Here is a 14,696-nt window from a genome sequence, read left to right as displayed (position 1 = left end):
ACGCGCCAGAGCAGTGCTTGCAAGCAGATATACACAGTGGGCTCACACTGCAATCCTGTGTCGAGTTACACCAGTCTACGAAATCAGTGGGCCGAGTCTGAGCAACTCTGCACGGAATTGCGTTGGGAGAGAGTTCTGCTGCCCATCAGGAAAGGGCCTTGAAAGGGCCAAAGGAGGGAAGTGCCGACCTGGAAAACTTCCAGCGGCATCCACGGTACCAATTCCTCTGCTGCTAAAATCTTTATCGGAGAAACATCACGTTCAGAAGAATATCACCCTACAGGGTCTGTACCACTGTAACTGGGGGCTGTACAATCAGACTGCAGCTGAGGGCAACGTGCTGATACCTTCCTCCACGTAAAAAGCAAACCAACGTGCACAACAGGAGAAAGGCTCCCGCCTAGCCCTGCCCCTGGTGCACCACTTTTCTGTGGGCAGGTTGCTTCTTGCTTCCGTGGAGAAATGGTCAAATGTGCAACTCCCCACTTGCATTCAGAAGTGGTAGAGCCCCCAAGAACTGGAAGACATGGTGGTTCCAATGTAGAGAGCAGCTGTCAGCATGAAGAAATCTGGGTGTTTTGTCTGGTTTGGCTGCAGGCTCCGCTGTGCTCCGCCCCACAGCTCCACCGCAGTGGGTTCCCTCTGGGCTTTAAAGGGCTGACACAATAGGGCCACAGCACACGCTTCAGCTAGGCAGCATGTGCTGCCCCTCATTCATTAGGTTAGATCGTTATCCTGCCCTTCCTCAAAGAAGCCTCGGGTACGCTACGTGGTTCTCCCACAATGGGTCCTCACAACACACCCTGTAAGGTAGCAAGTCAGGCTTATGACACAAAAAAGCATGCAAGCTTTCAGGTTCTACAGAACTCTTTATTAGGTTAGGTTTTTTAAAAAATGCTTCCATATGTTAAAAGCCACACAGGTGTGTGGTGAGAGCACAGAGACTGCAGGAAAGGGCAGGGGGCTGTTGGAGAGGGCAAGCTCTTTGTGTTTCCAACTTTGGCACAAGGCCTGCAGCTCAGGGAGATGCGCAGTTTACACATCCGACGCTGGCAGCTGCTTCAACGCGGGAGCTGCCTGTCAACCACAAGCCCCACTGGGCAAAGGCTCGGCCCGCTTTCCTGAAACGTGGTGGGAGCCACGTGGGGGAACGGTGTGCAGAAGAGCCACAGGTGGCTCCCGAGCCACTGAGTGAGTATCACCGCTCATGACATTACTGCCCAGATGGGCTTTAGGTTCTGTTTATCAACCGGTCACAAACCCCTCCTGACCTTCCGGCTGGTATAGTGGGGGTGTTTGCTGAGCCTGCTGTTCATTGACTCCAGGAAGAGGGCGTCGGTGACTTTCCCAGCTGTCAGACAAGCCTCGTCCAGAATGGCGATGATGCCCTTGTGCGGTTCTTCCACCAGGTCCACAATGATTTGGTTGTTGAAGTATTCAATCTGTCAAGGACAAGCGGGGGGAGTGACCAGGCAGCAAAATGGTTAGGGAAAGTCGCATCATCACTTTTGGGGAGCATCCCCCTGGGAATGCTGGGAGCATGGGGAAAAATGGCATTTGGGATTGCTAACAAGGGGTGAACCAAGATCAGGTCTGCCTTGGTAGCTGTCTAGGAGCCAAAACACACGAGAAGAAATACCCAGATTCAGCACGTGTTCTCTTACCTCAAGGTTTGCCGGGATCTGTAGGCGTCCTGGAAGCTTAAAGTTTAGCATTTACAGAGCAGCAGGGAGGGGAAGGGAAATGCAGGCGCTTGTATTTCCCTCCCTGCTGCTCTGTAAATGCTAAACTTTAAGCTTCCAGGACGCCTACAGATCCCGGCAAACCTTGAGGTAAGAGAACACATGCTGAACCTAGGTATTTCTTCTCATGTGTTTTGGCTCTAGGACAGCATTCAGAGGAGTTAGCCGTGTTAGTCTGTAGTAGCAAAATCGAAAAGAGTCCAGTAGCACCTTTAAGACTAACCAACTTTACTGTAGCATAAGCTTTTGAGAATCACAGCTCTCTTTGTCAGATGCGTAAGAAGAAACAATGTTAGAAGAAACAGTGGAGGGTAAGAAGAAGTTGGTTAGTCTTAAAGGTGCTACTGGACTCTTTTCGATTTTAGGACAGCACTGGATGTGTGGGTGGGATTCAGGTGCTGCATCAATCAGTGGAAGTGACTGGTCACAAGCCGTTCAAGGCTCGAGAACTGGGCCTGGCCTGTAAGGATGATGGCAAAGATTCAAGCACCCCCCCCCATTCCTCCATGGCGGCTGCCCTGTGCATGTCCAACCTTCCCCCAGTGCCTAAGCCAGAGAATTGTTGCTCTGCTCCGTTGAGCCTCAGAACATTGGGGTGAATGTCACACTTAGCTCCCTTCTTCCTCCCCTGTCACAGACTTGGCCCCACCCTTGCCAGGCGCCATGCAACTCACGTGTTGCCACTCAATGCCCTCACGTTGGTATTCCGCCTGCTCCTGTCGCAGGATCAGTTCAATGAAGAGCTGCTGCAGTTTCTCGTTGCAATAGTTGATGCAGAACTGCTCGAAGCTGGACAGATGCAGCACAGAGGTGAGTCAGGATGCAGCCCAAGGGGAGCACATGCAAAACCCATCTTGGAATCCAGGCACCCCATTTCTGCCCCCACTCCACAAAGCCGATTCTAGGGATCTATTGGGACTCTGCAGCATTTCAAAGTCATCCAAGAACAGAAGCCATAGAAATTCTGCATTCAGGAGAATGCACACAAACCTGCCTGCATTTGCTTATTTACATTACGCATTTGGACATATTTGTGATCTAATATAATTTGAATAAGCTTGGAAAGGACTGGGGTAATAATCTGAATTAGCTCAGAAAGTTCTTGGCAAAACCATCGCCTTCCATATATCCCGATGCTCCAGTTATGATCCTCAGGCAGCCAGCCACCTGTTGGCTGCCCCACCACTTGGGGCGGCCCGCCTGGCCTTTTCCATCGTGGCCCCTGCTCTGAGGAATGAGCCCCCTGAGGAGGTGAGGGGAGCCCCCTCCTTGGAGATATTCAGGAGGGGCTGCAAGGACTGCTCTTCTAAGGGGGTGTGAAGGGCAGGCAGATTTTATTTTGGGTTTAGTTTGAAAAGTTTTAAATGTTTTGTAAGCCGCCTTGAATGATGTGGAAAGAAAGGGTATAAATGCTTAAACAAATAAACAGACAGACATATAAATAACAGAGGGTAAGGAGGAGGAAAGAGAGGGGATGGCAAAGGATTTAGGGGATAGAAGTCAAAGAGTTTTGAGTCTCCTGCCATCTAGTAAGGGAATATTCCAGCGATAGGAAAGAAACTCAGAACTGGCCAGTTCTCTAAGTCACCCAAGGAGCTGTGTGGCCTAGTGAGTTGATCCCAAGGCCCTGCGCAGCCTCAGCTGGCCCCCAGCCTGCAGTGGCACGGACTTGTCTTGGTTGCCAGCTGTAGGTTGGGAAATTCGGGGAGGGTTTGGTGGTGGAGCTTGGAGAGGGCGGGGTTTGTGGAGGGGAGGGGTCTCAGCAGGGTATAATGCCATACAGTCCACCCTCCAAAGCAGCCATTTTCTCCAGGCGAACTGAGCTTTCTGAACTGGAGGTCAATTATAATTCTGGGAGAGCTCCAGCCACCGCCTGGGGGCTGGCAACCCTAGTCTGAACCTGCTCCACTGCTGGCTGGGACCATGCCAAGCCCGTGCATCAGTGGCCCTGATGGAGCGTGGCCCAACTTTTGCCCACCTCTGCCCTAGATAACACCACACACACACCCCCAGCAACTTGGTGCACAATATCTACCTATTGGTGTCAAAGATCTCAAAGCCATAGATATCCAGAACACCAATCACAGTGTTCTTGCCGTGGATTCGGGCATCATAGTTCTTCACCTCGATTACTTTGTTGATACGGGCAACGATCCAGCAGAAAAGACGCTCGTAGAAGGCCTGTAAAGGAAAGCGGGAAGACAGGTGCGCTGGTTTGGATTTTGTTCATTGCTAAGTCTGGAAAATAGAAAAGAGTCCAGTAGCACCTTTAAGACTAACCAACTTTACTGTCGCAGAAGCTTTCGAGAACCACGAAGAGAGCTGTGGTTCTCGAAAGCTTATGCAATAGTAAAGTTGGTTAGTCTTAAAGGTGCTACTGGACTCTTTTCTGTTTTGCCACTACAGACTAACACGGCTCACTCCTCTGGTGCTAAGTCTGGAAGGCTGAAGGCATGATACTGCCAATGAAATGCATTTTTTGCACATATGCGCAACATTAAAATGAATCAACATGGTGTGTTGAGGAGGAAAAAGGGACACATAGGTGCCTCCTGCCCATGATCAGCAACTGCTGCTTTCCAAACATCGCTGATCAGGGGGAGGGGGTGTGAGCACGGCCCCTTCCTCGACAAGGGCACCCCTGCAGATGACCAGGCATTCGCACGGGGGCAGGTGGGCGAGCCAGCTCATGCCCACTGTCCCTCCCTGTGCATTCCCTGAACATGTGTGGTTGTCTTCTCTACTGGGCTAAAGAGAAGGGGGGGAAAGGAACAGCTGTTAGAATTTTCATGTGCATGTTCATTTCAGCAGCAATGCGCAGTGGTGATTAGCGGGTTGATCCAGGCCATAAAGCTCACTGGGACCAGTATCTCTTGGTTTAAACTTCCCTACAGGGTTGTTGTGAGAATAAAATGGAGGACGTCTGTTGTCCTGAGCTCCTTGGAGGAAGGGCAGGATAAAAAACGTAACAGAGACAACTCACAGCCTAAAAGCTGCACATGCCATTAAACCTTCCACAAGGCCTACACCTCCCATCTCTCTTCTTTACCTGTCCTGACTCTCAGTCCAATTGGCTGATTTTCTCTGATGTCGCAATGAATCTCTGCTTGGGGCAGCAGGCTTTTGCCATTGGCTGCCACGGGTTTGGCTTCCCTGATGTCACTGAGGGTCACTCTACTGAGTTCAAAGGGACAATTGGAATTTGGATTCCACAGCCCATATCAGTTAAGTTAAAGCACACAAGCAAATCCAAGCAAAGAGGAGCAGGTCCCGTCAGGGCAAAATGGCTGAGCAGCTCCAGAATCTTCTTCTAGCGCCACAACAAGCAGACACCTGTCTGTTGCATGTGATACCTGACAACCCAAGAAAGTCATGGCAGTATTTTCTGAACACCTGGGGAATCCCTATATAGAGACTGAGGTTGCATGAAACTGTGAAGTTTTGATCTTGAGAGTGTCTTTAATGTTTGAGGAGCCTTGTTGCTAATTCTTTTTCCGGAAATCTGAATCTGAATTTTTTAATTCCTTCATTTGCTTCATGCTAGCTTTTTACAAGACTTTTTTGTCATCTGATTTTTAAAAAGTCTGCTTTGTAATCAATTAAAATGTATTCCTGTATGTGAACATCCCTTCTGCTTTAAAAAAAAAAAGTCATCTTCTCTTGATATTATATTAAACTGTATACATTTTCCCTGGTTTTGCATAACAAAGATAGTCACTGCAAGACTTTGGCAGATTAAAAACTAACCATCTGCGGTGCCTGTACCTCCCTGCCAGAAGAATTTCTGCTCCTCTTTGCAGCCAGAACTGATTCTCTCCTCCGCAGGGCATATGGAAGAGATGCAGTGGGAGCACCCCTCCAAAGAATCAGAGGGAGGCGTCATGTGGGAGGCTATCCCCCCGGACCCCAAGCTAATGGGATGGAGAAGTCAGTGCTGGGTAACCTCCACCACGGAAGTTTTCCTTTTTCATGGGACAGCACAGGACTGTTTCTCCACCTCTGCAATGGGGAACGATCCCAGGGCGGCCTCTGCTGCTGTATGAAGCCACTTATTCCTTAAGATCACCACATGAGGCTCTGGTCTGGGGTCCCTGTCCTCTGAGGCCAGATGGGTCCTGACTCAGGATGCAGTGCCTTCTCCGTGGTGACACCCTGGTTGCAGGAATGCCCTTTCCAAAAATCCTTGATTGGTGCCAAGACATTTTTTCCCCTTTAGGCATCATTCAAACATTTTTCTTATTTTGCATTTCAAACATTTTTCTTAATCTGAGCACTTGCCTTTTGTGATGTTGGGGGCTGTTTTAATACGGCTTCTTTTTTGTTTTAACATAGTTTTCTGTTATATTTTACATTGGCCATTTTAATTTGATATTTTTTATTTTGCAAGATGCCTTATGCATTCATGGAAGTTCAAAGGGTGGGATATACGATCCTTAAAGCAACATGTTTGCATTCCAGCTCAGAAGCCGAAATGCCGCAGGCCGGTAATAAAGGGAGCCCAACCAGGCCCCGCTCTGTGGTTACCTTGGCACACGCGTCCCTGGCGTAGCTGGCTTCGTTGATGCTGTGCGCTTTCTGGATCACCTCCCCGCCCCCAGCAGCCACCGTCCGGTGCAGGAGCGCATTAAGGAGACTCCCTGCTTCTGTCGAGGTCAGCTCAGCCAGGTAGGAAAGGAGCTCCTCGTTCTCGATCTTCATGGCATCCTCTGTGGTGATGAAGCGGACATTGCCCTGGGAGAGCCAGTGAGAGAAGCACATCAGCACCGGGTGGCAGCAGCAAAGGGGACAAAGAAAAGAAAGTGCAAAGAGAAGAGCCTTTAATATTGATACCATTCTTTAATGTTGATATAACTCCATGTATAAGGGAAGGATACTAAAAAGAATTTGGAAGGTCCCCCTGACAAAACTGTTGCAAAAGGTGTAGAGGTTATATAAACATTAAAGACTCTTCCATTTGTATCTTTTGTCTTTTTTCTCTTCGTTTTGCCTTGGTGTGGCCCTCTTTCTTCTCTACTAGCCATTCTTAGCCATTCTTACAGGCCTTGGTTGCTTTAGAAAAATCCACACGAAAAGGACAAGCCACACAGACCGTGAATCACAAAATATAGACTTTTATATAAGCTTGAACTATATAATTCATTTACAGGCACAGATTCTTCAAACCGCAGCAATGAGCCTGCTGTAAGGAATCAAACCGCCTTGGGAGCAACCGAGCGTCGTGGCTCGGTTGCTTTAGAACCAGCTTCTGTCCCCCTTAATAACTACTGAAACTTTGCTGTACTGTGAAATACAACAATAACAATAGCAATAACAATAACAGCATTCGATTCCCTTCAGTGCTCAGTGAATGGCCTATTGATTGTACTGTATTCTACTTGCACTGCGTAATCCGCCTTGGGTCTCACTGAGAAAGGCGGACTATAAATACCTGAATAAAAATAAATGTTGCAACCCAAAAAATTGTGACCAAACATGTCCAGATTCTGACTATTATCACACCCGAGTTTCAGGCCAAGTTAGTGCTCAGCTCAGCCAATAAAGCCCCTCCTAGCAGGGCGAGGAGCCTCCCCTCCCCCCTCCAGCACATGCACAACCTTTTTTTTTTTTTACCAAGTGCAAGATGGCCGCCAAGATCTTGTAGACGGAGTCCATCTCCTCTGGGCTAAAGCCAATCACCTTCATGGCACCTTCAACTGCTCTGTGGTTGGCTTTGTCACTGCCCGAGTACTAGAGAGAGACAACAGAAGCAAGAAAGGGATGAGCAAAGGAAGTCGCCTTGGTGCTTTGCCAACGAACTAGGAGTGAGGCTCCATCCCTGCAGCCCAATGGCTCTATTTGCATCCGATGCTGTTTGCATGCACTGGATTCCTGTGGAGTTGCAGCATTTCCAACCACTGCCTGGTGATTCCCTGAAAAGGCGGCTTTGACACCGGCAGTCATGGCATGCCCACCCCATCATCTTCAGGATTGCAGTACCTAACAAATGCATGTTATTCTAGTGGCTACAGCCTGCTGTCAATCAAGAAAGCCCAGAGTCTGTCTCCCCCCTCCCTCTAAGGAACACTTTGGACATCGGCTGCCTTGTAAAAGTGAAACGAGCAGAGACAGAGACTGCAATTATGAAAGAAATTGCAAGAAGATAACATTAAAAAAACATTTTTTCTCATTATAGGCTGTTAACATGGGGAATTTGTTTCATTTTAATATAGCATACACGGCAGCTTCGCTCTTCCAAACAGGGTCTCCTGCAGGTGCCACCCGGCACATGGGTGAAATCAACAGCAGCCCCTACATGGACTGTAAACTAAATATGAGCAGTCAGTGTGATGTGGTGGCAAAAAAGGGCAATTCAATCTTGGGTTGTATCAAAGGGGCCATAGCGTCGAAATCGCAGGAGGTCATAGCCCCTCTCTATACTGCCTTGGTCAGGCCGCACCTGGAGTATTGTGTGTAGTTCTGGAGGCCTCACTTCAAAAAAGATGTGGACAAAATCGAGAGGGTGCAGAGGAGAGCGACGAGGATGATCAGGGGTCTGGAGACTGAGCCCTACGAGGAAAGGCTGAGGGCCTTGGGAATGTTTAGTTTGGAGAAGAGGAGGTTGAGGGGGGGGACATGATTGCTCTCTTTAAATATTTGAAAGGCTGTCATTTGGAGGAGGGCAGGGAGCTGTTCCAGTTGGCAGCAGAGGACGCGAAGCAATGGGCTTAAATTACATGCGCAAAGGTACCGGCTGGATATTAAGAAGAACTTTTTCACGGTCAGAGTAGTTCAAAAGTGGAATCAGCTGCCTATGGAGGTGGTGAGCTCCCCCTCACTGACAGTTTTCAAGGAGAGGCTGGATGAATATTTGTCAGAGATGCTTTAGGCTGATCCTGCACTGGGCAGGGGGTTGGACTAGATGGTCTGTATGGCCTCTTCCAACTCTATGATTCTATGATTCCCTGTGGTGGCTCCTACCCTGTGGAACAGCCTACCTGAGGAGGTTAGGAGAGCCCCCACTCTCCTGGCTTTCCACAAATAATGCAAAACTGAATTATTCAAAAAGGTTTTTTACTCAGATAGGAGGGAAGTATTGCAGGGAGGGGGTCTCAGATGCTTTGCTAATGAGTTAAGAACCATGGACTTCACCTCTGTGTTGTACTGGATTCCTCCCTATGTTCGTCCACGGCAGCTTCGCTCATCTGAACAGGGTCTCCTGCAGGTACCAGGCTGCACCCAGGTGAAGTCAGCAGCAGCCCGTACACGGGCTTTCTCTGTGGTGGCCCCTATCCTGTGGAATGACCTGCCTGAGGAAGTCAGAAGAGCCCCCACTCTCCTGGCTTTCTGTAAACGATGCAAAACCAAACTATTTGAAAAGGCTTTTTACTCAAATGGGAGGGCTGCATTGTAGGGAGGGGGTCTCAGGTGCTTCACTAATGAGTTGGGGATCATAGACTTCATCACCATTTTTGCGTTATCTGCTGCTTTAAATATGTACTCCTATGTACAACCAGCACTCCATGTTGTCTAATGTCAGCCCTAGAATTGATTGTGTTTTGCTCCAGTATTTTTTCTACTCTGTCTTGGATCCTTTTAAACTTCAGTTTAACTTATGGTATTGTATTGAAATGTGCTTGATTCTGTTTGTATTAACCTCATACTGGGTAATCCGCCTTGAGTCTCAGTGAGAAAGGTGGACTATAAATGACGGAAATAAATAAATAAATACCTTTGTAAACTTGTATCTATTTACCCTGTGGCATTGTTTATAGAAATGTTCTTGACATTAAATGTACTAATCTCACAGTATGTGACCTGCTTTGGGTCTCAGTAAGAAAGGTGGACTATAAATGACACAAATAAAAAAAATAAAAGTAATAAATAATAATTACAATAATTAAGAACAGCCCATTTTCATAATTATTGTAATTCATAACAAAAGCAACCAATATGTCTAATGCCTACCATATCATCTCATGCTCACTTTTCACCACGGAGATGCCAAGGGATAGAGCAATCTCACCCCTAGAGGATCAGTTTTCAATTCCTCATGCAAGTTCAAGCTGTGTGTGATTCTTGTTTGGATTTTTGTCTTTGGGCTTCTATGCAATGCGGGATTAGAAGTGAGGCGGTGGTTCTAACCCCCCACTAAAGAATGTCTGCATAAACCCAAGAGGTGTAATTCCTCTAGGTGATTAGATTAAAGGAGAGCAGGAACCTTTAAAAGGTGCATCATTTTTTAAACTGCATGAAACTCACATTGTTTCTGGCTCCCTCTCTGGTAAACCTGTAGGCTTCAGGATCTCTGCTGAGATGGAGCGAGTCCAATAAAGCGTCCGAGGCCCCAAGAAGCAGCTGTGGGAAAGAAGCAAGTCCTTGTTAATGGGCACCTGGGGCCTTCCAAGCCAGACTCCGGCAGTCGCTTTGAAAGTCATTTCAGAGGAGGAGCAGTCTTAGTCTGTGGCAGCAAAAATCAAAAGGCATGTTGCGGCACCCAAAGAGTGCCGCAACACCTGGGACATTTTTAATTGGGGCTTGAACCTGGGGCTTTCTATGAGACAAGCAGATGCTCGGCTCCTCCCCAGGTCCGTCCTTTGGTACCACCTTGATTTTCGTTTCCCATGGCTGGCATGCCAGGAATTTCGGGATAAACAAAACAAGCCTGATACCCGTTTACAGACAATAGCAACAATGTGTTCACACACACACGGATATCCCACGTTATGATTAACAAACTTTATCAATGTGAAAAAGAATATGATGTGCAAACAATACAGTCACATCACAATGCAACATTCATTGTGCTACTGTACTAATACATATGTTACAACACGGTTCCTTCAAATGTCTCTTATTATGTCTGTCACGAGTCACTCTCTGGGTTAGATTGGATGAGTCAGCTGCAGGGCAAGAAACCTGAGTTTGGATTGATGCCAATGAGAACCATTTGTGATTTGTTAAGAATGAACTTGTTAATGCTTATGTTTATGAATATGCCTTTGATTGTTTTCATGTAGTGTGTCACAAGTCCCTGAGGAAGTCGTTTTGACGAAAGCTAGGACTGTCAGTGGCTGTATTTCTCCTGTAACACCTTGTTAAGATCATGTGAGACACCTGTAAAAAGAAACTACATTACAGAGACCAGTACAGGAATTTTCATTCTTCACCCAAGGAGTTCTTACCTTGTTCTAAGAAGAAACAGGAATGGGGTTGGTGGTCCCCTGCGGTTAAGAATGTGCTTTGGAGACACTGGAGACACTTTAATAAGAGACATTTGAAGGAACTGTGTTGTAACATGATGTGTATTAGTACAGTAGTACAATGAATGTTGCATTGTGATGTGACTGTATTGTTTGCACAGGAATTTCGGGATGGCAAGCTGTATCCACAGCTCATGATCAAAATGCAGAGACCAAAAGGAGAACCAGGGGAGGGCAAATTCGAGCCAACAATAGGTGAAGACACCCTCCCCCCCTTCCTTCAGTCTGCAATGTTCTGCTTTGCTATACAAACGGTTCTGAAGGTCAAGCCCATCCATCCCGTTCTGTTGGGCTGCATCTACGAACAATCCAAGCCAGGATTCAAAAGGGAAGGAGATGAGCCCCCACCTGCCAGAAGTCGGCTCACCTGATAAAAGGCATGGAAGTTCCTCTCTCCAGGCTGCTGTTGAAGAATGCGAGACTGCAGGGAAGAAGACACAGAACACCACAGTAGTTCCCCAAAGGAAAAAAAAGCGGAATTCTACAAAACAGGCACCACAATGTTATTTATTTGAAAGCATTTATACGCTGCCTCTCCAGAGACCTGCTCACAAAGTAAAGGTAAAGGGAGTCCCCTGTGCAAGCACCGAGTCATTACTGACCCGTTGCGGGATGTCGCATCACGACGTTTTCTTGGCAGACTTTTTGTTACGGGGTGGTTTGCCATTGCCTTCCCCAGTCATCTGCACTTTACCCCCAGGAAACTGGGTACTCATTTTACTGACCTCGGGTGGAAGGATGAGTCAACTGTGAGCTAGGTATCTGAACCCACCAGGATGAAACTCAGGTTGTGAGCAGAACTTGGGCTGCAGTACTGAAGCTTACCACTCTGTGCTACGGGGCTCCTGCGCCACGGGAGGAGTAAAACAAAGTAAAACACACTCAAAGTAATATCATATTAATCTCACATTGTGTAATCTGCCTTGAGTTTCAGTGAGAAAGGCGGACTATAAATGACACAAATAAATAAATAAAATGAAGTCGACACAAAAATTACTTCAAGCACCCCGTGCAAATGATGGAAAGCATGCCAATGAATGCTCAGCTGGAAAAATGGTTTGTCACCAATCTACAATTTTGCAGCTGTGCACTCATAACGCCGCCTTTTACTGACTCAGGCTATAGGTCCATCAAGGGCAGTATGTTTACTACTGGCAGTGGCTGTCCAGGGTCTCAGCAGAGGTCTGTTTATCAGGAGGTGCTGGGGAAGAAACGAAAGACCTTCTGCACGCAAAGCCCGTGCTCGGCCTCTGAGCCACAGCCCCTTTTAGAGCGCAGAATCGCATGAGCTCCCGAGGCCACGAACGAGCCATTTGGATCATTTCAGGCATATCACTACCTAAATCCGAATCTCATGCAAATTGTTAAAACTTTTGTTAGAAGGGGGCTGCAGTAGCATAGTGGTTAAGTGGTTGGGCTGTGGATCAGCCCATGAGCTCAGTAGGCGGTCTTGGGTGAGCCCCTCCTCTCAGCCCAGCTGTATGTGGGGATAACAACAAAACTGACTTTGTTCACTGCTCTGAGTGGGGCACTAATCTCTCTAGCAGAGTGGTATAGAAGCAGAGTTATTATGAGAGTTGCTGTAGCATAGTGGTTAGACGGTTGGGCTGTGGACCAGAACTCTGCAGGTTCGACTCCCACTACTGCCATGAGCTCTGCAGGTGGCCTTGGGTCAGCCCCTCCTCTCAGCCGAGCTGCATGGAGGGGATAACAACACTTACTTTGTTCACTGCTCTGAGTGGGGCACGAATCTCTCTAGCAGAGTGGTATATAAGTGTAGTTGTTATTGTTGTGGTCAGGGCTTTTTTTCTGGGAAAAGAGGTGGTGGAACTCAGTGGGTTGCCCTCTGCGAAAATGGTCACATGGTCGGTGGCCCCACCCCCTGATCTCCAGACAGAGGTGTAGAGGGCAATCTCAACTCCCCTCTGTCTGGAGATCAGGGGGCGGGGCCACCGACCACGTGACCATTTTCAAGAGGTTCCGGAACTCCGTTCCACTGTGTTCCTGCTGAAAAAAAGCCCTGGTTGTGGTGATGATAATGATGGCACCCATACTCGTAGAGGAAAGACAGAGATGTTAAAATGGCCCGGGAGCAAGTCAGCAGCCCCATAAGGGCCACTGGGGCTTTTCTCAGCGGACTCCTGGGCACCAGCATTCCTCTGGGGGTCACTATCTCACAGGAAGTCAGAAGGGCCACCTGCCCCGGCCCACTCATGTTCCAACATACCTTCTCCAGGAGGTAATTATTTATGTGGCCCCCGGTGGGGTCCCCCTTGAAGTCAAAGTTGATGTCCATGTATTTGCCAAAGCGGCTGGAGTTGTCGTTGCGGTTAGTCTTTGCGTTGCCGAAAGCCTCCAGCACGCAGTTGGACTTGAGCAAAATATTCTTTACTCTGAGGTGAGACAAAGACACACAAACACACACAAGTGATGATGCTCACCTCAAGCTCTTTGCAAGTGCCTGGTGCTCGATTCATGGTGTGGGGAGAAATGCCCTCGATCCTAGAATTCACATTCCAAAAGTCGGGACTGCCCTCTATGATCTGGAGACCGATTACAAGTTTGCAGCTGGACAAAAAGGCAGGTGCTGGGAGACGAGGCATCAGATCCCAATGCCCCGAAAACCTTGTTGGTCTCTGTGGTCCCACCAGACTCAAATCCTGCTCTCCTAATTTTTGTAATCCAAGTCTTGTTGTATAGTTTACTGGCTGCTTCATGCTAAGGCAGCCTGATACGGATTGTCTTTCCAGTTCCTAGGGTATCTGCCCTGACATCACCCGCCCTGCCCCCAACGGAGCCACTCCATAGCTTTCACCTGAGGGGCAATCTGGTGAATGGACACCTGTTGCCACCTTACTGGCCTGACCTGTTCTGTCAAATATTTAAGGCATGTTTTCCTAATCTGTGTTTCTCCCTAGAAAAGCCTCTTCAGATTACACTACAGATTAAATCAAGAAAACATACATAAAGCCCACTTTATAATGCGCCAGACCCTTCGTTTTTCAAGGTCAGCGTTGTCTGCTCTGGCTGGCAGCTGCTCTCCAGGGTCTCAGGTAGAACCTGGTGTTTCACTGGAGGCAGATATATTTAATGATCCCCTGGCAAAGTTGCATGCAAAAAGCATAGGGGCTTTTCCAGTACATAATAAACGTCTTATTTCTTATTGCACCTTGGCTTTTTTGCCTTGCCGGTTTTTTATTCAGTTTTTGAAAAGGTCACACGGACTTACGCGGCACCCCTTCTCGGGGAACAGTCTGGGGGAAGCAGGGGGGCATTTGCCAGAAGATGAGTGAGCTACCCTGTCTTGCAGGCCCTGTCACCATTCCCAACACAAATTGCCGCATGGAGCAGCTCTGCCAGTTCAGACTAAAGGCCTTTGTCACCCAGGAGCCAGTCACATGAAAGCCAGCAGGGTGCAGGGGATAGAACGAGGATCCTGGGAGACCCGGGTTCAAATCCCCACTACTACCACTGAATCTTGCTAGGTGACCTTGGGCCCCTCACAAACTTTCAGCCGGACCTGCCTTACAGGATTGTTGTGGTGGGGAAACGGAGGCAGGAAAGGAAGCAATGTTCTCAGCTGCTTTGAGTCCCAACCAGCAGGAAAAATGGGATACAAATAAATAAATAAATGCAAATACATCTCCCGGCAAGGTCGTGGCAACGACTCAAGAGCTTGCACTCGGAGGTGGACTGCTTCAGTCTGAATAAAGAG

General features: G+C 48.0%; 1 protein-coding gene across 2 annotated transcripts in view; it reads right to left on the bottom strand.

The window, feature by feature from the left end:
- The window catches only part of MYO1G (myosin IG), a 78,015-nt gene that overhangs the window by 54,334 nt on the left and 8,985 nt on the right, over nt 1–14,696 (bottom strand). For both annotated transcript variants that reach the window (XM_054991284.1, XM_054991285.1), the window contains exons 4-11: nt 13,209–13,374; nt 11,349–11,402; nt 9,981–10,076; nt 7,353–7,469; nt 6,267–6,473; nt 3,778–3,923; nt 2,417–2,531; nt 1,272–1,442 (exon numbers count right to left, since the gene is read on the bottom strand). In XM_054991284.1, the coding sequence (XP_054847259.1) occupies nt 1,272–1,442; nt 2,417–2,531; nt 3,778–3,923; nt 6,267–6,473; nt 7,353–7,469; nt 9,981–10,076; nt 11,349–11,402; nt 13,209–13,374 (1,072 nt within the window). The remainder of the gene's footprint in view (nt 1–1,271; nt 1,443–2,416; nt 2,532–3,777; nt 3,924–6,266; nt 6,474–7,352; nt 7,470–9,980; nt 10,077–11,348; nt 11,403–13,208; nt 13,375–14,696) is intronic.

This window comes from Eublepharis macularius, chromosome 11 (genome assembly GCF_028583425.1).
Source record: "Eublepharis macularius isolate TG4126 chromosome 11, MPM_Emac_v1.0, whole genome shotgun sequence".
Taxonomy (NCBI): Eukaryota; Metazoa; Chordata; class Lepidosauria; order Squamata; family Eublepharidae; genus Eublepharis; species Eublepharis macularius.
This window is presented reverse-complemented; position numbering and strand designations above follow the sequence as displayed.